This window comes from Strigops habroptila, chromosome 12, assembly GCF_004027225.2.
Source record: "Strigops habroptila isolate Jane chromosome 12, bStrHab1.2.pri, whole genome shotgun sequence".
NCBI classification, from domain to species: domain Eukaryota; kingdom Metazoa; phylum Chordata; class Aves; order Psittaciformes; family Psittacidae; genus Strigops; species Strigops habroptila.
In genome coordinates, this window is record NC_044288.2 from 25,230,123 (window position 1) to 25,253,805 (window position 23,683).

Sequence of the window (23,683 nt, forward strand, 5' to 3'; positions counted from 1 at the left end):
ATCCCAAATTGTGGTAAAGTAGAATAAACCTGGCTTATGTGTCACCTGGGTGTGCCTCTGAATGCTATCAAAACTCCCTAATGAGGTTTCAAAGTACCCTGGCATATGACATTGGTAGAGCAACAGCTTCATTTCCCTTGCCCACTCAGGATCCTTGTGCTGCCCTGAGCTCTAGCAGTTGGGAAAACCCTCATCCCTAAGAGCACCAGCTGGAAATAACTACAGCAAGTGTAGCTCCAGCTACACACTGAGCACGTAGTGGTCCACGGCTTGTAGACCACTGGTGGTCAACTGATGTTGAACAAAGCCTTGGTGACATGGTCCAGGGTGAGGTGTCCCTGCCCATAGCCGGGGGGTTGGACTGGATGATCTTACGGTCCTTTCCAACCCAAACCATTCTATGATTCTATTCTATGATTCTATGCTCCAACCTCAAACCACACATGGCTTAGAGCAGAGCTGACCTAGAGGGCTCCACGATGAAAACAATCTTGATGAAACTTTGTTCAGTTCCAGTGCGCACACAGACACCTATGCAGCAACAGGGGGCTTTTTAAACCATGGAATTTGCAGTCACTGAATTTCTTGCTTCCAGTTCTCCATAGGGTTATAAGAGCATGTTATTGTAGTAACATATCCCACGAGGGACAGTGTAAGGATAAGCTGGCTAATGTGTGTAAAGGCGATTAGAGGCTGACATGAGTTTTAGCAAAATCACAGACAAGCACACTCATTAGCTCTTGTCAAACTTACATAATGTCTAGTTTTGATACAGATTTTCCACTCAAGCCTACATGACTCAGTCTGGCCCCCGTCCACAATAGATTTCAAGTACTCATTACATTTAATGTTCTAAAACTGACTATTGTACATGCTCTGGGAAGGTGTTTTCTGTGCCAAGAGTATTCTGGGTATTTATATTGAGAACTTCATAAAATCTTTTGTCTGTACTGAATTAGAGACCCCTGCTGTGGCAATGCTTGTTGAGGCAAGCTAAATTACATGATTTGCCTTTGTGCTGTGAAATACTTGTATTATCTTAAATGTCACAAGCCTGATGCAGTATCAAGTCACAGGATTTGTAATTTTCTAAAAGCAATTTTTTTCTAAATGTTTATTGCAGAAAGACACTTCTCTTTTCTTTCTATTTTCTTTCTGTCTAATTTCAGAGATGAGTTTTCTAAGACAACTCAAATAAACAGCCTTTCAATCAGTCAAGTGCACTGTCCTGACAGTGAACTTCTCTAGAAATGTGTTTTTCTCCTGAATTGAAGGGAATTCATACTGGAGCAGATAGCTGCTTTCCCTCATTCATTATCTTTAATGTATTGTGCCAAACAGAATTACTGCCAACTGTACTTCTTGGTGGGGTTACAGCTACACAGTAACAAACTGCAGGGCAAAATTTCCTTTGGAGATATGCACAGCTCACTTTGGAAAGCCAAGTGGAAGTAAATTGAAATGTATTTTGAAAAGAATGTCCCACTTTGCATAACAAGCAAGGAATTCCTCATTCCATTTAGGTTAGCATTCTATACTGCCATGGGTCGCTTCCTTTTCTTCACCACCCAATTTTAGTCCAGATAATTACATTTCGAGGAGCAATGTGATCTGTGGAGCCATATAAGTTTTTTCTTTTTCTTTTTAACCTGCCTGTACCTGTCCTCTCCATCCTGATCAAATCTGAAACAAACCCATTTAGCAAAATCTGGGTTAGTTTCTGTTTATCTTTGAGATTATCTAATTTTTACTGTCTTGCTAATAAAGATTATAAGCATGAGTAATTTTGAATGGATGCAAAAGGTGGGAGAAAAGAGAAAGAAGGAAAAGAAAAGCCTAGAAGGAGAAACCACAGAGGGCAATATGGGCTCCTTTAAGGGCTGCTTCTGAAGAGGACAGAGTTCTTAAGTAGCTGTCCCAAATTATCCCACTGAGTTCAGGACAATGGCCCCTCAAACATGAGCTCCTGGTACCAACTGCATCCAACATCTAGTGAAACTGTTCTTTAGAAAAGAAGTATTTTTTTGCTATACATTCCATTGTCTATTTTACTTGGAGGCACTGTAAGGTCTAAGGTGAAATCTAGTTAAATATACACAATTTATACAGGCTGTTCTGAGATACCAGAAACCTGTTACAATTTAGGAACAAGCAAATTATTATAAAATAGTTATTGTAAAAAGATGGGTATAAATATTGGTTTCCTTATGAATATGTCAAAAGAAATATGAACTTAAAAAGCAATGTACCTTCTTTCATTTCTCAAAATATCATTTCTAATCCCTTGATTTCCTAAAATAAATCCGCAATGATTGAAATGGGTTATACATGTCTATTGGGGGGATTATACATTGTAATCACAATTACAGGTCTTAAAATAAAGCTATTTCTAATCCCTCCAAAAGATGCTTAATAACTATTAGATTACTGAGGGACTGATTAAGGAAAGGATTAGATTTAGAAGTGGCCACAGTGAGTAAATTGTGTAATACAAACATGTTTTGGAAAACAGAAGCATTTTCCAATTTCAAAAGATTTTAAAAGTGAGTCAGTGCCAGAACCCCCTTGCCTTTCAGTTCAGCTTCCTCCTTAAAGATACAGAAATAGATAAACAGATGGATAAATAAGAGACTTTCGAGTTTTTTCAGCAAAGTAAAGTAGCCTACGCACCATAGTGACCCTGAATAGGTTCATAACGAAGGCCCAGTTAAGCCCATCTCTAGATTTGACATGGGATGGCAAGGACAAATACAGGAGAATTTCCCAGTGCTACCTTGGATCATGCACGGGTCTCCTTGAACAGCCCTAAGAGGAGAGAACAGCTTTGGACACTCTTCTCTGGAAACCCATTTTATTTATCTGAGTAATGCACATTGACATCCCATTTAAAATGAAGATTTGTAAGTCTCAGCAAGACAGGGACACATCTGCCTCTTCTAGGAATAAGCCAACTAAAGGGCATTAATCTAAAATGGAAGGAAAATATTAAGTATAATCTTCCATTTTTCTCTTTCTGAACTATGGTATGGAGTTTGCATTGTGGCAGATAATAAGACAAAACAGGACAAATGGGAATCCCTTTGGAGTCAGTGGCAATGCTCTTCTTGACATCCATGAAATGAAGACTTGGCCCAAGGCCTTTGAATCTGATTGTGAGATACAATTGCAATAAGAGTGGCTGAACAGTGAAAGAGCTCCAAAATATGTTAAATCTGTTGCTGCATGGGGAAGAATGAAAGGCAGTGAATGATCCGAGTGACGTGCTGAGGCAACTATATTTTAACAATGTGAATAGAAGGACAGAAAGAAAGGAGGTTCAGCTGTCCAGGTAAGGACCTCATTTAGGCAAAAATTGTATTTTTAGCTACCTTACTGCCTTTCGAAAGAACAGCTTGCATCTTCAGTACTACTCCAGTTAACATACTTGCTTATGTTAGCAGAGCAATGTTGGTAACGGAGCAGCAAACGTGTTCAACGTTTCACTGCAAATAAACTTGGTTGAGTTGCAAATGAAAAGAGTGACTGGGAGGAGCAGAGATTTGTTTAGCTTTCAATAATCTTGCACTTTATGTGAAACTTGGGGTTCTGGTAACTAGCTGAATCTTTAACATTGGTTCCCATGGTACAGTTTTCAGCTTCATCTAATGAGAAAACTTAATTTTATCTGTTCCTTTATATGCTCAGTCACAATTATATAAAGGTGCAGCTGGAAGCACAGAGCACATATTCCTTTCTTCCTCTCCATTCCTGCACACTCCTGTGCTCTCCCCTGTGTTGGCATTGATAAACATACAGGTCAGGATGTGTCCCTGGCCAGATGTGTAGTGAGCCAGGCACATAAAGACTAGTACAGCTACAGGCAAAGGCAGAACTGCACTCTAAGATATTAAGTGATTAACGTTATATCCAGTTCTGAGTTTTGTTGTTACTCTTGCGACTGATGGTTTGCCAAGCGGATGGGAATGACAATGACTCTGTCCTTACAGCACATATTGGAAAGGACCTCACACCATTTCCAAGAAATCAAAAACTCAAAATACAATAAAGCAAACTGAAACAGCAAAAATCACCGGGGCATGAGAGAGACAGCAGAGTTCCGCAGTGCCACACAGCCTGCGCCACCTCAGCTGTGCACACAACACGGCGTGGCAGAGGCAAAGCATTTGTCTGTTCATGTTTTCAGGTAGAGCTTACAAGTGTGTGTAAACCAGCAGCTGAGCACATGCTGGTGCTCATCTCCCATGCTCCCCTGCAGAAAAACTACAGAAGCCTAATAAGGATTAGGCTGTTGGAGAGTAGTAATGATCATCGGGTTGAACTCCTGAGGTAAGGGTCAGAAAATAAAGGATTCATTTCTGCCCTTATCATAAAATCCCCATGTGAAAACGTGTGGGTCAAATGGACTTTTGAGGTTGTTTGGACCTTGGAACAGGCATAGATTTTCAAACCATCTACTCTCTGACATGGAGCAATGAGCAGCAACCACTCCAGCCTCTGGAAAAACATGACTTCAACCTGCAAGCGTTGAGAACGACCCAAGTGTTCTTCCCATAATCTTTCTAGCCTTCAGCTAGACCAAACAGTTTTCTTTGAGGTGCAACTAGGGTAAACCAGAAACCATGCACCTTCCATGTTAATGCTGATTAATACTATACATCTGTTGTAGGCATATTTATTCTATGTATTCTTTGATTTTGATGAACTTATAGAATTCTGAAATTTTAAATTGGGATGAACAGCTGAATGCTCTCACTGGAATGCTCAAATGAGAGCTAAAAACTCTCACATTTTTTGCCATTTGCTCGTTTTACAAGTGCAGAATATGGTCTTGGATAGGTAAATAAATGCCTTATTCCAGTACTTCTAATAATGTTTTCCAAACTCATTCTTTATTTTGATGAAAATCTGATGACATATCCATTTTCAAATTTTCCTCTATAATCTTCAAAGCCTGTCAGATCTGCAAACCTGAGCAGTTCACCTTTTAGTTTCTTACACTGCATATTAACACAAGTTTAGTGGCTTTTTTGTACAGTTAAAAGCAAGCTAATGTAATTTGGCAGTTGTTAGATTCTGGTCTTTAATCCAGTCACAGAGATAAAGCAAGTTCCAGTTTTCTGAAATCGAATCAGGTCTAGCACTTGTAAAATATTTCTGTAGCACTGATCACATGTGAAACCAAGGCAATAACGGAGGAGTTACAGATTAAGGCTAGTGGATGATATTCAGATGCGGTTAATATCATGTGATCAAAACCAAATATACCTGTTCCTCAATATGGGACTTATGAACAATTTCTACACCCTGAAATCTTCTATAGAATTGAAGCACTAATCTTAATGACAATTTTACTCTCGAAGCAGCCATTCAAATAAGCCAAATATTTCTCTGCAGTTTTAGGAAATACCATAAAACATACACCACAGAAGGCTTTACAAAATGACATACACTAAAGCCATTTTTGACAGTAAACAGAGCCTTACCACATGTGACTGCTCAGTGCACCTCACTTCAAAGTCCGGCACGTGAACATGACAGCAAGTACAGCCACATACACAGGTTTTGTACGTGAGCGCACGACCCTGGCCTCCAGCACAGAGCACAAAAAGCACTGCTAAATGTCCTGCCCGGCCAGCCACCATGCCTGTGCACACCGTGAGCTGCCTTGCCATTCACATGTGCCCAGAGACCACAGGAAAAGCTCTGTCCTGGGCCAAGCTCCGCACCCAGGCTCAGTGGGATGGGGTGGGACTGTGCCTGTCCATGCGCTCCCGACCCATGCTGTGGGTCACCACGTCCCTGTGGGTCACCACGTCCCTGCATGAGGCCACAGCTCGCTCGGTCTCATTTGTTTCAAAAGAAATGTAACAACAAGAAGTTTCACCTCAACATGAGGAAGAACTTTCTGTTGAGGGTGTCAGAGCCTGGGCACAGGCTGCCCAGGGGGGTTGTGGAGTCTCCCTCTCTGGACACATCCCAAACCCTCCTGGACACGTTCCTGTGTGAGCTGCTCTGGGTGGCCCTGCTTTGGCAGGGGTTGGACTGGATGACCTCCAAAGGGCCCTTCAGCCCTGGTGCTTCTGTGAACAGCACTTGACAGCAACAATGGCCCAGGCCCTTCTGAAGGGAAATGACTCACGAGGGAAGCGGTGGAATGCGCTGTTGTGTGGGGACCGGGGCCGCAAGGCTGTGCTCACCTCCCTCATTGTCCTTGCTGTCGGCACAGGCTGTCTCCATCGCGACGTTGCAGCCGGGCCCCCTCCATCCGGGCTGGCAGACGCACTGCCAGCTGTTCTGGCCCAGCGTGCACCTCCCGTTGCCGTTGCACAGGTCGGGGCACCCATCTGGTTGAAGAAACGGAGAAGGTGAGGACAAGGCTCCCCGGCACACGCTGCCGCTCAGACTGGTCACAACATCACTGTGCACACAAAAGGGCTTGTTCTGCTGGTGGGACAAGCGGTCTCCTGGCGCAGAGCCATAGGATACCACAGAGCAATGGAGGTTTGACTCAAGCCAGAAGGCAGGAGTACATCAGACATAATGTGTATCTCAAGGACCCAGTAAAGGTTAAGACCTTGAGTTGGTAGAAATTACAGTCTGCTGACAGAAGATCACAGCCTCTTATTTTTCCCAACGTACATGTGTGGACACACATACATGAGGGAGAACGTCTTCTTCAACAAGCCTGTCAATGTTCAGAGTGCTTTTATATTTTGCATTGCATAATTCTCCAGAGCTTCTCTAAACACAGCTTAAATAAATAGTTATAAAAATATCTTTAATAGTCATTTAAAAAGACCTACTTATTTTACGCTGTGTACTTATGACAACATTCCATGCTTTCCAAAAGACATGTTAGAAGAGAGATCCCACAAAAGATGCCTGGTTTGAACTGACTACGGATATCACATGACATTGTATAGCAAGAGCTGAATTAGAAACAAAAATATTCATTAGCTACAGTGTTCATATGTTCTACCATAATGTCCATAGGTAACAGAATACCTTGACTGCTTTTTCCTGAAATGTAGTCTCTTACTGAATATTGATTATAAAAAAGGGTAAGAAAACCAAATTCCAGTCTTGGTATATACAATCAAATGCATCAACACACAATCCACACAAGCATGTGTATTTGTCTGCGGAGGTGACAAGAGCTTTAAAACTCCTGCAGCAGACCTCCTGTCACAGCTTTTCATGTTGCCTTACTGACAATAGATGCTGGATCCCAATCGTTCACAGACTGTCTTGCTTGGGTTGGAAGTAGATAATTCTGCCATCTCTACAACCACCAGAGGACATGGAATAATTAATCTCACTGCTGATGGTTTTGGGCAGAAAATTAAATCTCTGAACAGCTCAGAAAGCTTCATGTTCTCTCATCTTCCCCTCGACCAGCAGTGATGGGTCACTGTTGGCATTAAGGTCTGCAGGGAGCTGCTGCAGCCCTCTAAGGTCTCATTGACTGGCTGGGTTAGCCCTTTGCGTTTGCCACTACGATCCCAGGCTGTGACTATTAATTAAGTACTCCACTTCCCCAGGCATTTTAAGAGCACCAAAGAACTAATGGGCACCCTACCAGAGTGTGGATACTCTTTGCACCAGCTGTGAAGGAGGAAATATCCTGAAAGCAAATACATATGTTTTGTTTGAGCAGCACCACTTCAGATGTGCATCACTGGAGAAAGACTAAGATGACAGTTGCCTTTGTGCCCCTTGGCCTCTGCAGGTGACTGGGAACAGGAGCAACTGCCAAACTAGCACAGCTTTCCTACTAGTGCTAAAGGTTGAACAGCCTTCCAGAAATCACCAGACTGTCTCTGTGTTTCCTTAAACGTTTTCAGAAAGCCACAGCTCTGAGTTTGTGTCTCTTCCTGCTCCTCCCAGCTGCCTTTGCTGTAGCCAGGTGATGTTGGAGGGAAGTTCCTCCTATCCCATACTGGTTTTCGCACTGCTGCAAGTGTTTCATGTGCGGGAACAGCGAGCTGCCTTGTATCCCTGGTACTCACACAATTCTATCACACTATGTAAGCATCAGCTTTTACTTTTCCTCACTGGATTGTTACCTGAGACATTTATAGTGATTAAGGAGTCCACAGCCATATTAATTTTTTATATGATTTGGAAAGTTTCTTTTACTACTTAAAAAAATTCCCAAAAATAAATGAATGTGGGCCTGATGAAGGTGCTGGGCTGAGACCTCTGAGACCCCAGCTGTCCCACAGAAAAGGTTCTTTATGGATAACAGCAACCAAAGTTTCTGTGCATGTTCCTACCCAGGTGCCTGATCTTGCATTATTTCTAGCACTGGCACAGCAGCTTGATCTCCACCAAAGCTCTGTGGAGTAAAACACCAGACCCTTGTCAGGAGGGCCAAGACCATTCAGTATATTTTCTGCAGAAAGCTTTCAGTAGCTAAAAACAAGTCCTAGAAATTTTATTTCAATGCTGTTGTGTATTAAAAAAATACAGCCCTCTTTCACTTAACTGTAAGGTTATTTTGGCATTACATAGCTTAGCTATAAAAAAATTGCACTTATTTTGCAGCACAGGTAATATATTTTCAAGGCATTTTTTCCTGTCTTTCATTTGTCAGGTTGTTTGAATGACCAAAATGATAATGTTTGAGGGGAGGCATCATACTGTATGACAAATTATTCATTTTAAACGAAAAACAAATAGTAATTGTGAATGTACACACAGGATGAGGCACGGAAGACAATTAAATCATTGAAGCAGTTTGCTTTGCATCATATGAGCAAGATGAAAACATGAACAGTGGGGAGCTAGCAAAAGCTCTGAAAGTTTTACGTGCAGCTGGGACATGACTTTGCGTTTAGCCTAAAGAGAGAAGCAAGCATCACTGGGTTACACATGGTGTTGCTAGGAAACACTATGCTACCTTTATGGAGTATATTTAACTCTGGCCTTCCAAAGACAGACTCTGTGCTTTGATAACATAAATATCAGAAGGAAGGGTAAAAAAACAGCAGTTGACTACAATAAGATCGAAGTACTTTGACAATAATGTTTTCCTTAAAAGATCTATTAACTGAATGCTGTATTAACTTTCAAAACAGTTTTAAGTAATGGACAACTCTTTAGATATTTTGCATGGTTACATGTGTTTTCATACATGCATGTGTGTGTATATGCATTTCTGTTTATAACTTTTGTTTCTTCAAGCAAATATTTACATATCATTATAGTCTGCTAGACCAAAATTTGTTCCAACAGCCTGTTGACATATTGGCAGCTCTGCTGACAACAGAGCTCCATTATGATCTATTAATAACAAGTTTTCTTCTAAAAAGAGTTTATATTTGGGCAGTGCACTGAATAGCTCGATTTAAATCTTTCTATATGTGCATGTGCACAGTGATTAGTACTGATGAACATCCTGGTCACACAGCATTTGCACGTGGCTAACAGGCCTTGATACCCTCCAACAGGTTTTGACACTGGGCAAGGTCACAAAATGTCTAACTGAGGAGCCTTCAGAGCCTCAGCAAGTGCTCGGTGCTCCCAGCTGGACATACGGTCTTTGCTGGACACAGGGTCTTTGCTGGACATGCACACTGTACGAAGCATGTCCTAACACCAAGTGATCTGTTCAAGCTTGCCTTCATGCTGCAGTCCCAGCTCACACTGAGCACTGCATTGCCTCCTGGCTGTCTTATGAATTCACTCACAGAGTAAGGTAGTCAGAGGGAAGGGCTATCAACATCTAACCTTAAGAAGTAATCTGCCACAGTATGAAGCTCTCAGTCATGGCACAGAAAAGAGCCCTTCACGCTAAGCAGACAGGTTGCTATTCCTAGCGTGCAGAGAAATTCTACTCATCTTTTCTATTACCATATGCTTAACGGAAAATGTCAAAAAGCTAGGTGAAAAAAGGAAGAAAGTGCTTGTTTAAAGTGCTAGATTGACAACCTATTTATTCACAGAACAGGCAGAGTACAGGCAACAGCAGTTCAAGTGTCTCACTCTTTCCTAGTCTCTGCACGGGCTGCTACTGCTAGAGGTGAAACACTACTGCAGCCTGTGACTTGCCTGTGGGACTACTAACTCGGGCTTTAATACAGGGACATATTCATTGACAAGTAAAACAGCATTTACATTTCTTCAGCTTATCCATTCCAGGGCACATATGGTGACAGTACATGAAAATGAGAGGAACTTTGGTGATACATAGCACAAATAAATACTCGATAACAACATGTGAAGACTATGGCTTAAGGAAAAGTGTGGTACCTTTGCCATAAAATAGTTGAATTCTTTTGTCTAGGAATTAATTAGATTTCTGTCTCTTGACTGTGCCTATTACCAAGAGGAAGAGGATCTACCAAGGATAATGTGTTATCAGAAAAATAGGACACTATTTAACAAAGCACTATGAGAAATGAGAACATATCAAAAGGATGAGGAATATTTAGGCAACTACAACTGTATGTATACACTTACTACATTGATACTGTTTCACATTCTTAGTATCAATGGAGAAAAAGGATCAAAAAGGTTGGAGATCTTTGCTTAGACAAATTAGGAAAAGAAAGCTCCTGTATGGAGTCCAACCTCCATACTTACAATCCAAAAGACAAAATCAGCTTAAAATACAGATTTTGTTATTTGTTTGTAGAGCTCCACAATGCCACAGTCCATGAGGAGGCCTAGAAGATGCTATAACAATACAAATTAAAGTGTTTTTCATAGCCACAACAGAAAAATAAATAGCGAGTCTAGAAAACAATCACCATTGCCACAGTCAGGGCCACAAGGATGCTCGGGGGTCTGGAGCATCTTTTATGAGGAGATATTGTGGGAGCTGGGCCTGGTTAGTCTAGAGAAGAGCAGACTGAGAGGGGACCCCATCACTGCAGATCAGTATCTCAAAGGCGGGTGCCAGGAGGATGGTGTCAGACACTTTCCAGTGGTGCCCAGCGACAGGACAAGGAGCAATGGCCATGAACTAAAACACAAGTTTCACCTCAACATGAGGAAGAACTTCTTTACATTGCGGGGGTCAGAGCCCGGGCACAGGCTGCCCAGGGGGGTTGTGGAGTCTCCCTCTCTGGAGACATCCCAAACCCGCCTGGACACGTTCCTGTGTGAGCTGCTCTGGGTGGCCCTGCCTTGGAAGGGGTTGGACTGGATGATCTCCAGAGGTCTGGATATATTTATGAGAGAATACTCATAGGTTTCACCTACATTAAAATTATTCTGAGACTAAATTTAAGGTGGTTAATTCATTTTTTGACTCAGCAAATTAATTTCCAGTATCTAGACAGTACCTCAGAAATTCCTATCCACTTTGGGGTAAATTCTGCATGGAGCTTCTTTTCACTGTACCTTTTTAGTACGTTGTACTAAAAATTGTACTTTCAATTTCATTTGTACCTTTCAATCAATTTCAAATTTGAAAATTCAAATCAAATCAAAATCAATTTTCAGATTTGAATTTGTACCTTTCATTCAATTTCACTTTACCTTTTCATTGTTTCCTTTTCAGTACCTTTTCCACTGATACTCAGAAACTCCAGGTGTACAAATACATGTGTACCCAACTACCCAGGCATATAAAGATTTTCCTTTGCTTAAACTACTTTAAAACTCCAAAACAAACATTTTAAGTAAAAATACAAAGACTGAATAATTTGTGGTTTCAGTCTAAACCTTAATAATAATCAGAACTCCCACTTATAGTGGGTCAAATCATTCTGGAAAAAGAAGGAAGGGAAAGGGCAGACAGGGAAAGAGAAATTAAAGAAATCTTGTTCTTTTTAATGCTTTCAATCTTTGAAGGAACAGGTAGCCTCTCTGTACAATTAAAGGAAAAAGGGTAATAGGAGATGGAGGAAAGAAAAAGTAGAATCTCTCTAGGTGATATGCTATAACCACTTAGAGAAATGACAATGTTTTTAGTCTCTACTCAGTTTGTACATGGAAAAAAAGACATAAATCAAGGGGTTACATCTGCCAAGTCGTTCTGATACAAAGCCGTCTATCAGCCATCTATCCTTCAAACTCCTCCAAACAATATCTTCAAGCAGACAGAAGATGCTCACAGCCGCTCTCCCCATGTACTGCAGCTATAGTCTGGAACACACTCTCTCTTGTTTGTCTTTCCACCTAACCTCATTTCACATATCCATACCCAAAGCCCACTGGGAGCCAGTGAAGACTTTCCATTGACCTGAATTGACGCTGGACCAGGTGCTCCTATGGGTCAAGATGCCCATCAGTAAAGAGTATGTTGTACAGCACAGTGTTTTCTTGCTCACAAGATACACATGAGTTTCAAGGGCAACATTTAAATTACATTTAAATCACATTTAAATCCTCCTCTTCTCATTACAGCTGTTAACTACAGAACTGTAACAAATAAAAGTAGCCTGGGCTATGATGGCACCTACAGAATACAGCGAAATTACAGAAAAGCAGCAGTGACAATTGCCTGTTTAATTTGGATTTTAGAGGATAATCACTGTTTTCATATTTTCCATTCATTCCTTCAGTGAGTTGCTGGTATGCCTACGGCTATCTCACAAATAATAAATGAAGTACATGGAATGAGGTACCTAGCAACACTGAATATAAAATTATGCTTTTTATTTGCTATTGTTATTTTTTAATCCTTCAATTCCAAAGCCTGCAGGGCTTAGTTAAAGCCAAAGAAAGGGTAAACAAATAAGACACATAGTGTTATGCTAGGCACACACGAGTTATTTTCTACAGAGTAACATTTTGACAAAAATAAACTCTAACCAAGACCATGTAACTAAACATATGTCAACGAAAAATAGCACGGGTTGAGTGAGAGGTGAGGCCCCTTTGAGTGAGTTTGGACAGTTCCAGGACAGGCTAGAGAGAGCCATGCAGAAGCACTAGCTCAGGTCTTCAAAGCAGGAGAGTCACACAGATGGACAAATGGCCAAGAGTGAACCAGACCTTTCAGTGCAGCACAAAGCTGGTGTCACTGCTCAAGCACCACAGCAGTGCAGCTGGCCTTTCAGAGAGCGCACACACAGAGGGGAAGCTTCTCCGTGGCACTGAAGCATTTCTCACCAAGATGCTGTGACTGGCTTCCTTGGCTGCTTATAAAAAACCTTTTTATATTCTAGAGAAAACATGTTTAAAAATTACCCAATATTCTCAATATTTCTTTAAGCTAGATATCAAACAAAGGAATGTATGGAATAACCATTCGCAGATGTGTTGGGAGAGAGGAACACATGCAGAGTTTAAAGAATTGGCTAGCTAGAATTTTATTTATTGAAGAGGCTGAAAAGATGAGGAGGCTGAGAACTGAAAACTCCTGAATCCCTCCACTCTAATACCTTCTGTGGAGGCAGACAACTATGAATGTTAAGTAAGGCTTCTTAAATTGCCTGGGATAGGTATGTCATAACAGAATTTCTTTCTATATTCTATCTACTATGTATCTACACAATTTCAGTCTTTCATATGTAAAGGTAAGAACTCAGACAACATCAGCTTTCCTAATGAAATAGAAAAATGTGAGAAAACCATCTGTGACTGTTTAGAAGAAGAGAAGTAAACCTCACACAAAGGGGATCTGCTAGTATTAAAAAGGAAGTCTCAAGAAAAGTTGTCATTTGCATCTTTCTGAAGAACAAGAACTCTAAAAAAGATAGAGAAAAACACCCTCAAAACCTCAAAACCACGGAGGAAAGCTCACGTTGCAATATAGGTCACAAAAGTCTGAGATTGAATAAAGCCCCCTTGGGTGTCAGAACATCTCGCCTTGTTAACAAGGGATTGTTCCCAGCAGTACATTCCACTCTATCCAACTTCATTTTAAGTGACTCAAGCAGATGGGCTCCCATTACTTTCCTGGGGGGAGACACCCTTGAGGTTTCCCTCTTGTGCACAACCAACAGAATCCTCTAACTACCAGAAGCTTTTGGTGTTACACAAACCACCACCCCTCCCCCCACCTTCAAGCTGCCAACAGCTGAGCAGGGAAGAGAGGGTGAGTTTGTGCTACACTGTCCTGAGACTTGAGGAAACCAAACAGATCAATAGTCAAAAAATCCACGTCTGCTCAGAAGACTGAGTATACACAAAAAGCTTCCGCTGAGCCCATTTGGGCTATTTTTACATATATATAAGAAAGACAGATTCAAGAAGGCTGTTCAGCCTGGAGAAGAGAAGCTGTGTGGAGACCTCAGAGCAGCTTCCAGTATCTGAAGGGGGCTACAAGGATGCTGGGGAGGGACTCTTCATCAGGGACTGCAGCAACAGGACAAGGGGTGATGGGTTCAAACTTAAACAGGGGAAGGTCAGGTTAGATAGAAGGAAGAAGTTCTTTTCTGTGAGGGTGGTGAGGCACTGGCACAGGTTGCCCAAAGAATCGGCTCCATCCCTGGCAGTGTTCAAGGCCAGGCTGGACGGGGCTTGGAACAACTTGCTCTAGTGGAAGGCGTCCCTGCCCATGCCAGGGGGTTGGAACTGAATGATCTTACGGTCCTTTCTAACCCAAACCATTCTGTGATTCTATGACTCCATGAAGGAAGGAAGACTGCATTTATGGGAAGGTTTTTTTGATGGGGGTTGGAACTAGAACTAGGACCTTTAAAGGCCCTTCCAACCCAAAACATTCTATGATTCTACGAAGTTTAGTCACAAGACTGGGAAGCTTCTGCAATGCTGAAAGATCAAGTGTTCTACTGCAGCTAGGAGGCCAGATCTATTCCTCCAAATGTGGGATGTCCAAGATATCTTGCCACCACACAGCCCCACATCGCCCACCAACTGCAGTGGGTGGGGAGGGGTGAGGGATGATCTGAGTGTGGTGTGCAGGCAGTGCGCTGACCACATGCCCTGGTATTGCTAACCTTAACATGGAAACCAATCATATCCTGCACAGAAACCTACTCTGTGCACGGTGGCTTTGTTGGTGATCAGGCAGTGAGTTTCAGATGTGTACCAGCATAAGCAAAGTAGTTACATGGACAGAAGACACTGCTGCAGCCCAGCATAGCTACGCAGTTTCTTCTACAGGCTAAGCAGATTATTTGCTGAGATTCTGAGCACAAGCTAAAATTTGACCCTAGCAGCACATTCAAGTCACACAGTGTATTTTCAAACAAGGCTCAATATTCAACTCGTATTCATATACCCAATAAAAAGGTACATAAAAGATGCAATAAAATTTGTATTTAAGACAGCTGTTTTTTTCAAATTAATCTTACTGCAACAAAATCCATTTAGAATATAATTCTGGGTGAAATTGCATTCATAAAACCAGTACCACAACCGTAATCTTTTACTGTATTAATGTTTCTGATATTGGATACAGGGACTGGCACCATCCTTTGTAATATCATTTCTGAGAAAGAAGCCTTCTCAAGTTGGATTTATCTCTAAAATAACATCTCTATAAATAGTTTAGTGGCAGGGTAATAATAAAGTGACCTATCAGACAGGATGTGTGAATTCAGTCAATCGAAGAGTAACAAGCAAAACATTGACCTCATGTTTAAAATAATATATAACCTAGTTACAATGTAACAACTCAAATTCCTACATTAATCACAGTGTTATGGCAGGCAGTTTTAGTCATTCATTCATAAAAATTAGGCTTCGCACAGTAATTGCTCCCCAACCTCCCTGCACACAATGCAATTTGCTTTATTGTCATTTGAAATATGTGGCAGTCACAGCTTTTCAAAAACACACATTTGAAGTTTTCTGAATAAATGTCTTGGTAAAGTGTTGGTATACTTTTAGATATACTTGTTAACTAAAAAGATTCAACAATCCTATATATGCTGATGCACAGAATTGTGTCACATTTCCATACTCCTAATCCATTCTACCCTCTTTAAGTCACAGGGAGAGACAAAGAGGAAAAACTACAATATAATTCTTATGTTAAGTGATATCTGTACCTGGCAAAAGGATATTTGACATTGTGCTGCCAAATCCCAGACACCAGATTGATTTCAAAAGCTGTTTCATTTGGCTAACTGAAATGTATAAAATTCAACCTAAGTGACTCAATTTTTACTTGTTTCAGACAGAAAACAATGCAACGCCCTACTTTGACTTTTATTAACAGCTAAGATGATGTATGAGCTCACAATCATACCCAACTTACTGAAGTACCTATAGTATTCTATTCTAACTTTGGAGGAAAGCATGAAGTCATGATTTTAAAGGTTTTTCTGGCTTCATGTTCCTTTTTGTAGTTTTCATACAGAGCCCAGATACCAAAGGATGCTGCTACTCCATCCCATGCTCCCAGAAAGACTCAGCTGGCTGATGGAGATGGCATGGGGCCATGCTTATCCAAATGTGATGATGTTGTGAATGCAGTGTATAAAATGAGAGGTAAGCCAACCCTTCATGCTCATATCTGAACTCCTTAAATCTCTTTTTGCATCAAGATGCCACAAAGGTAGGCCCTAATTTCACAGATTTACAATCTAAGACCCCGCTGATATAAAAAGTACAAGATCAGGCTTGAAAAGGGCAGAATTGCTTGTTGCTACCAAGGCTTTGTCTGGCAGTACAGAGTATTCCCAGATCTCTCTTTGGATTGAAAACCCTCCACTGAGGCAGATGTTCTTTTTCCCTGTGAATGCCCTGATGGGTCAGCAAAGGAGACTACACTGTCACTGGCTAGCTTGTCTCCAGACTCAAATGCTACCCAGCACTTATTTATTTTACTTTAAATTTTAAGGGAAAAACACAATCCCTGGCTTTACTGCTCAGAAAATATTTCTAAGCAACATTATTTGTTACAACAAAATTTCAGTGCGGAGGCAGAGAAGGTCAACACCAAGCCAAGTCAAATCAGACATTTTCTGTTAAGCTTAGTGTATAGATACAGTAAATGTAACTGCATTTATGTAGACCTAAAATTACCCTACAAACAGGATATTTGTAATTAAGCGTTGTCTTCCAATGTGCTCACACATTTACATCGAAATCTAGGTCTCTCAATCAGATTTGGAAACAATAAAATTTTTTCTAGCATTCTGTAAATGATGGCCTAACACAGAATGATCATATGGGAACCCAGGTCTCCACAGGAGCATCACCCACACAGAAACAGGGATAACAACCCAACCACCAACAGGTATGCTGTGTGGAACACGAAAGCTGGCACCACAGACAAGGCCTTGGCATTAGCCCTGTCAAACACAAGGTATACAAAAAATACTCAATACTTCATCTGTCTGAGAAAAACTGACACACTGTAATGTAAAATTAACTGTTAAATCTGAAGTGCCTAGACCTCCTGGGATCACGTCCTCCTTCACTGCCCAGACTGGCTCTTTGCCCTTCTCATCTGAGGGCCAGGACACAAGCTAGTCCACACTCACAAAATTCAGCCAAATTCAACAGAATTACAAGGTTTTCAATCAGCTTCAAGGTTCATGGCAGTTTGCTGTACCTGAGCCCTTCATATAATAGTTAAATTAACATTGTGGTTGTTCTTCAGAAAAGCATGGGTTTTCTCTGGTTTCTATGCAGTAACTGACTACCACGCATGGTGAAAACCCTTGGATTATAAACTGCTGCCTGTGGTTTTACAGCCCTTCCTGTCTCCTATAAGGCCAACTAGCACTTCTGTCTGAAAGGCAATGAATAACTTGGAAACAGAATGCTCCTCTCAGGCAGGTGCCCGACCATTCCACAGACAAGCAACCCTTGGATGTACCCATTCTAGCCAAATATCACTAACAACAACAAGTTTTCCATTTCCAAATATTTTTATTAAGTCCTATTAAAACTAAACTAATATCCCAGACCTAACGGAATTTGGGATTTTCGGGGAAGACACTCCCAGTTCTCACTTCAGTCATTGACTTCAGAATAGTTTTACTCTCAAATCCTCCACACGGGGCATACAAGAGGAATGAATTCCTTCACCCTATAAGTAAGAACTTATATATATACGTAAAAATAAAAAACACCTATTATCCACCTTTGCTCCAAATACAAACTGCATTTCTTTGACCATAACTCCTTTAATATACAAATACCTTTACAAAACAGAGTTGTTTAAGTCAACCAAAATGCCCTAGTAAGCTAAGCCAGCATTTACAGTGACCGAACTATTTCCCTTACACCAGTATTAATTAACAGTTGTTTACACCAGCATTTATAATCCTGTTCTCATTCAGGGCTGTGAGGGCATGGGATGTGTGCCCACACACATGCATGCACAAGTAGGGCACTGTAGTGAGAACAAGCAGATGTTACATACTACTCCTGTTGCTCAATAACCTATAGAGGATACCTAGCTAGAGCACTGAGTGGTGAGCAACAGCCTGTCCAAGGTGCAATACAGAGAACTGTAGGAAGTCTGCCCCAAAAACTATGGGCCCGAGTCTACTACCTGGCCTTGTAACTAACCTTGCTTTGAGGAAGAGGTTGAACTACATGACGCCCTGACATCCCTTTCAAACAGAATTATTTGCAATCCCTTCAGGTTTAGAGTTTTATAATTCTACTCCACTTCTCAGGGCAGGGAATCCCAGTTTTCTCTGGTGTTATCAAAATATAATTACTTGCTGTTCATCAGATGTTAATGCCTGCAGAGAATTTATAATTTAGCAATTACATTTCAGGTATGCAAATGCAGATCCTGTATAAATGCGCAGGTTATCTCTAGCAGAAGAATAAATATGAGACTTAACTCCTAAGTTCTCATTTTCCTCCATTACTGTGTAAAAGATTAGTATGCTCTATGAGCATCTATCCCTTAAATATGGTACAGAACTTTGGAATCCCTTCAGGATGAAAAGTACTATATAGACAGATGCATTGTATTTTGCAGCTGTTCTTTTTAAAGTATTAATGACATGTATTCCAATAAATGGTTGCACACTGTATGGTTTCAGACTACAGACTCCAAACATTTCAGTTGTCCCAATGGAAAATCAAAAGAAAGCACTGAAGAAAACCAAGAAGTTTTCAAGAAGCACCGTGGGGTAGTTTGGAATGAAAAAAACCTTGATAACATACACTTAATGCTGCTTGTACACCTCCTGGCTTGCAGGAATCCTAAAACTTTGTGACACTAAAACATGGTTAGAAGTGACAAAAAATAATGGATATTTGAGTATTAACATAAATATATCTTACATGATTGTTAAAGCTAGAATTTATGGAGTTTAAATATGTACCAATGTAAAGGATGAAATAGTGCCCATGACATAGCAGCAGTATTCTGCCACATAGGCAATGCATGTAAAAGAAATTAAAATACATAAACAATGCATTCTGAGTTCTGTATTTGTTTATGCTGGGATGTTTGGCAGATGTAGGATAGAAGATGAAAATTTCACTACATAAAATACATTTTTATAAACAAGCCTTTAATTCTAAAGTGCTCTGCATCCATTCTGCATCCCTTTTCAATATACATAAGCCTCATGTATATCATGCAATTTTCCAACTTTTATATCTACCAACTGCAAGAATAACTAATACAAGTTACAGAAATAATAAAGTTGTTTTCACAAATGAACTGTTTTCAATCCTGCATGCTCAGACAAAGCACAGGCAGCTCTCTTTCTGTTCCTTCTTTCTCTGCCTAAGTGGTGAAGGAACAAAAGTCATAATCGTCCAAACACAACCAGTTGCCTTGATATTTAAATTCTAAATAAATCTGGGGAACCGATTTGGATCTATTAGGGAGATAACCTTCACCATTTCACCCCCGAGAAAGCCAAGAGGATTTAATATGCACTTGGAAGAAATTTGAAAGAGGAAGGACTCTTTAAGCTCTGCTTGCTTTACATTAAAAATATTTACTATCAGGCAACTGATCGCTCTGCTCCTGCCCTTGCCTCACTACACATGGCCTTACTTCTCTGAAAGAAATACTTTAGTCATTCTGCTTATAGACAGAGTATTTCTTTTCCATTCCACTGAAGCACCAACTAGGTTTTGACTTGGTTGCCTTGCATCTATATTTGGCAGTCTTTAAGCCATGCTGGGACAGGCAGGATGTTATTACTTAGAGTGGGACTGTTTGCTGTGAGCACTTCCCTCAGGAAGAGAAACACAATACCTAAGTGAGTTGGAGATGCAGCCAAGAAATCTGGAGATCGCTCCACCTTGAGTGATAGGATTCTATGATCCTTCATTCACTGATTCGTATAGGTGAAAAGGTGCACAACTATGGATTGTCATGATTTTTGTTTTAGTTTAAAACAAAACAGGCAAAAGCAGACTTAACATTATTAGTAACAAAGACCAGTCAAAAGGAATTTCCAACAACAAACCAAAACCAACCCAAAACCACCCCCCCACTCCCCCACCCCCAAATGAAAACAATCAAACAACCCTTCCTCCATTTAACTTTTCTGTTTTCTATCAAGGTTATTAGTTATCTTAGAAAAGTTTAAGGGAAAATTTCCAGAAGGAGAGAGCACTCTGCAGAACAGCATTTGCCTCACTGTTCAAATAAAATGATAGCTTGGGTTACCATACTCTGCCCATTGCCCATAATTTCAATGGGATATAGTATAATTTTTCATAGACAGTTGAACTGTTACAACATTCCAAAGAACATGCTAGAAACACACATTAATTAGGCTTTCTTTTAGACAATAATGATTTGAAAAAGCTGGGAAACCAAGCAGTATACAGCAGCCATTTCCCACTGCATACTAATGTTTCACCACTTCAGCTCAGAACATAAGAAGTACTGTCCTGACTCACACTGCAGAGGAATTCCACAGCCCCCCACTCTAGATTCCTTGCCTAGCTAACAAATGGACACCTTGCAACCTCACAATGCTTGCTGAAGGTCTCTCACCTGAGGATTGGTGCAGTTTGACTCTACTGGGTTCATGAGATCTCCACAGGTCTTAATCAAGCAAAGTGAACTTTGGAGCAGCTTTAGGTTTCAGAGTAAATACATATGTGGGAATATGTTTAATCAGGCATAGCACATATCCAATTTGCTATAATAACTTCTGTAAGTGGTTAGGAAGTTTTTGCAAAAAATCCTTTTTAACTGGGTTTCACTCACTGGAAGAACTATCTGTAGTTTAATGCCATAGCCCCTCTCCTCAAGGTATAACTCCGTAAACTTCAGACCCCTCAGTGCATTTCCCAGCTTGCATACCTGCTCCTCATTCTGAATCAAACAACTTACTAATCTTAATTATTTCCTCAGCTGGAATGAAGTTACCTAATTTAAGCAAGGGGTCAGTAGCGGCAGCACTGTGAAAGTTTGTATTTAATAAACCTGTAACTTTTAGTCATAGGACAAAAAACCAGAAGCAAGACTGAAAAGAGCAGACATCTTCCTTTTCACTTTGCTGCTACTTCTTCACATTTGAATGACACCTCTCCTCACATTTTATATCATCTTTATCTAAAGCAATAAAATACGTAAGATAAAAGAAATAATTAAGATCCAGGGGCATATTCTGCAAATAACTTTTGAGAAAGCTCCCATTTAATATCGATAGAAACATTCACCTTAAGAAATCAGGTTCATTATATACACCTTGCTGGAAATTGTTTTCAAATACAGTGTTTATCTCAGAAATGCCGACAAAAATCCTCAGTGTAGTTGGGGAAACTGTAACTATAAAGGTCGAATAAAGAGGCACAGTCTTAAATGGGAGGCAAATACGCTAAATTACCCCAATGCTGATGAATAAATATTTCCCTTTTCAAAGTATCTCATACTTAAAACTTTCCATGCAGTAACACTTTTAAATTAGGTAATAGGGATATTAGGAATTTCATGGTAACTAGAAATACAAATACTGGTCAAAGAAGACAGGCTCATTGAATTCTCTGTGTATGGAAGATTGAAAACTTAAAGGAAATAAATTGGTTTTAGTAAACACTGTGTTTATTTTAACAACATTTTATGTGGAATGAAAATATTTACAATTTCAGGAGACACTTCAGTGTATCCATAGAGTTTGCTGAGTGATTTTTTTATGTAATTAAGTCTTTATTTAATGTATATGAACTACTGTTTGAAATTAAAGGGCAGGGAGGGGCTGACCAATTTTCATTCACTTTTTTCTTCAGCCTATAAGCAAACAAAATTGTTACAGAATATGTAACAATAGATTCCAATGGGAAAGCATCAAACTGACAACCTTTACAGGCCCCTCTGGATCTGAATTAAGGAAAGCTGCAACTACAAGCTAATGCTTAGGCTTCTATATAGATTTTTACATTTCCTCTTCAGCCTTCTAGTTACATACACGAGTAACACAGTACATATGTTGCTTAGGCTTCTGGTTCATAACTGGCTCTGTAGGGGAATAATGCAGAAGCAATCTATTCACACAAGCTTAACATTTTCTATAGTGTAACACTGACCTGGTATCTCCTTCAAGCAACTATTGCCCTATCAGCCTTCACACACAGAGAAACCTTGACTCTAATAACCTGTTCTCAAATATGGAAAGCTTTGTCCATTCTAAATCAATATTTCTGACTTATCTGGAGGGAAAAGAAGGTTCAAATATTCACAGGACACAATGAAGATATGTATGGATTGGCTTCATGATGAAGAATCAATTAATAACGATCCAAGGAAGGCTGTAACAAAAAGCAATTTTACTCCTAGTTTCCAAAGAAGACAACAAAAAGATGAATTGGATATAAAAATGTGTCACTAAACTTACCCCCCCAAAAAACCCCCTATCTATTAACAGTGCTGCATGGTGAGCAATGTCAACCCTCATTTCATATTCCTAACAAACTCCTATGCAGTGATTTTCTGTCTTAAGCCTAAAACATCTTTCCTTTTCTTTTTTTCTCTGTTTGAAACAAGAAAAGGCACATTGCCGTTACCTTTCCTGTACTGTAACAAATTAGCCTGAAAAAAAAATAATGTAAGACGTAAAATTAATAAGAATCTGTTAACACTTAAATTCATGTTGTGCTTCCACTTTTCAGCAGTAAATAATGATCCACAGCTTCCTGCTTTCAGTAATATTTTTGTTGTTCTAATGCAAGAGATTCCGCAATTTAAAACTTACAGAATATAGGTAAGAGACACCCAGCTCCTCTTTCTGTAAATGCTTCATTCTAGGCACACTATCTTCCATTGTAAAACTGTATGTTATAATGCTAATTCTTCTATTAATTTCAGAGAGAAGTGATCTGTAACCCAGCATGTACACATTTTGCCTTGCTTTATTAACTGGAAAGCAAAGAAGTCAGATCAGTTTATGTTTAAAATGTGCTGCAAAGTGGATGGCAACATGCTACATTAGGAACTGAGTTCTACTCTCTGGTATTCCCAGTGGTTAAAACAAGAAGTCAGTTCTCTCATCCATACTAATGTGTCTCTGGTTTTAGGAGAATCAGCATCTTCTGGGACATTCAGGGGTTTGTGTTTGTGCACACTGAATTCACAAAAATACCTTCAGAACTGTTTGCGAGGAACTCATTCCACGAGAAGCTCAGCGATCCCTTTTGACTCCTAACAATTGGAAAATCACAGTGTTTGAAACAGTAATACTTTAAAGATCAATAAATCACAATGTTCTACCAGGTAAACATGTTATTCCTAAACTGATCATTTTCCTTTTTTTGTTTTTAATTTCTTCTTTTGGGTAATGGTCCTCTTAGTGTTGTTTCTAGCCTAAAATCACAACCTAGTAATATTTTTCACTACAAATTGATTTAGTTTTTAATTAAAAAAAAATGGGGTTTA

At 40.1% G+C, this 23,683-nt stretch overlaps 1 protein-coding gene across 23 annotated transcripts in view; it reads right to left on the reverse strand.

The window, feature by feature from the left end:
* The window catches only part of TENM2 (teneurin transmembrane protein 2), a 689,309-nt gene that overhangs the window by 47,100 nt on the left and 618,526 nt on the right, over positions 1–23,683 (reverse strand). For all 23 annotated transcript variants that reach the window (XM_030503751.1, XM_030503752.1, XM_030503763.1 and 20 more), the window contains one exon: positions 6,198–6,344. In XM_030503751.1, coding sequence (XP_030359611.1) covers positions 6,198–6,344 — 147 coding nt within the window. The remainder of the gene's footprint in view (positions 1–6,197; positions 6,345–23,683) is intronic.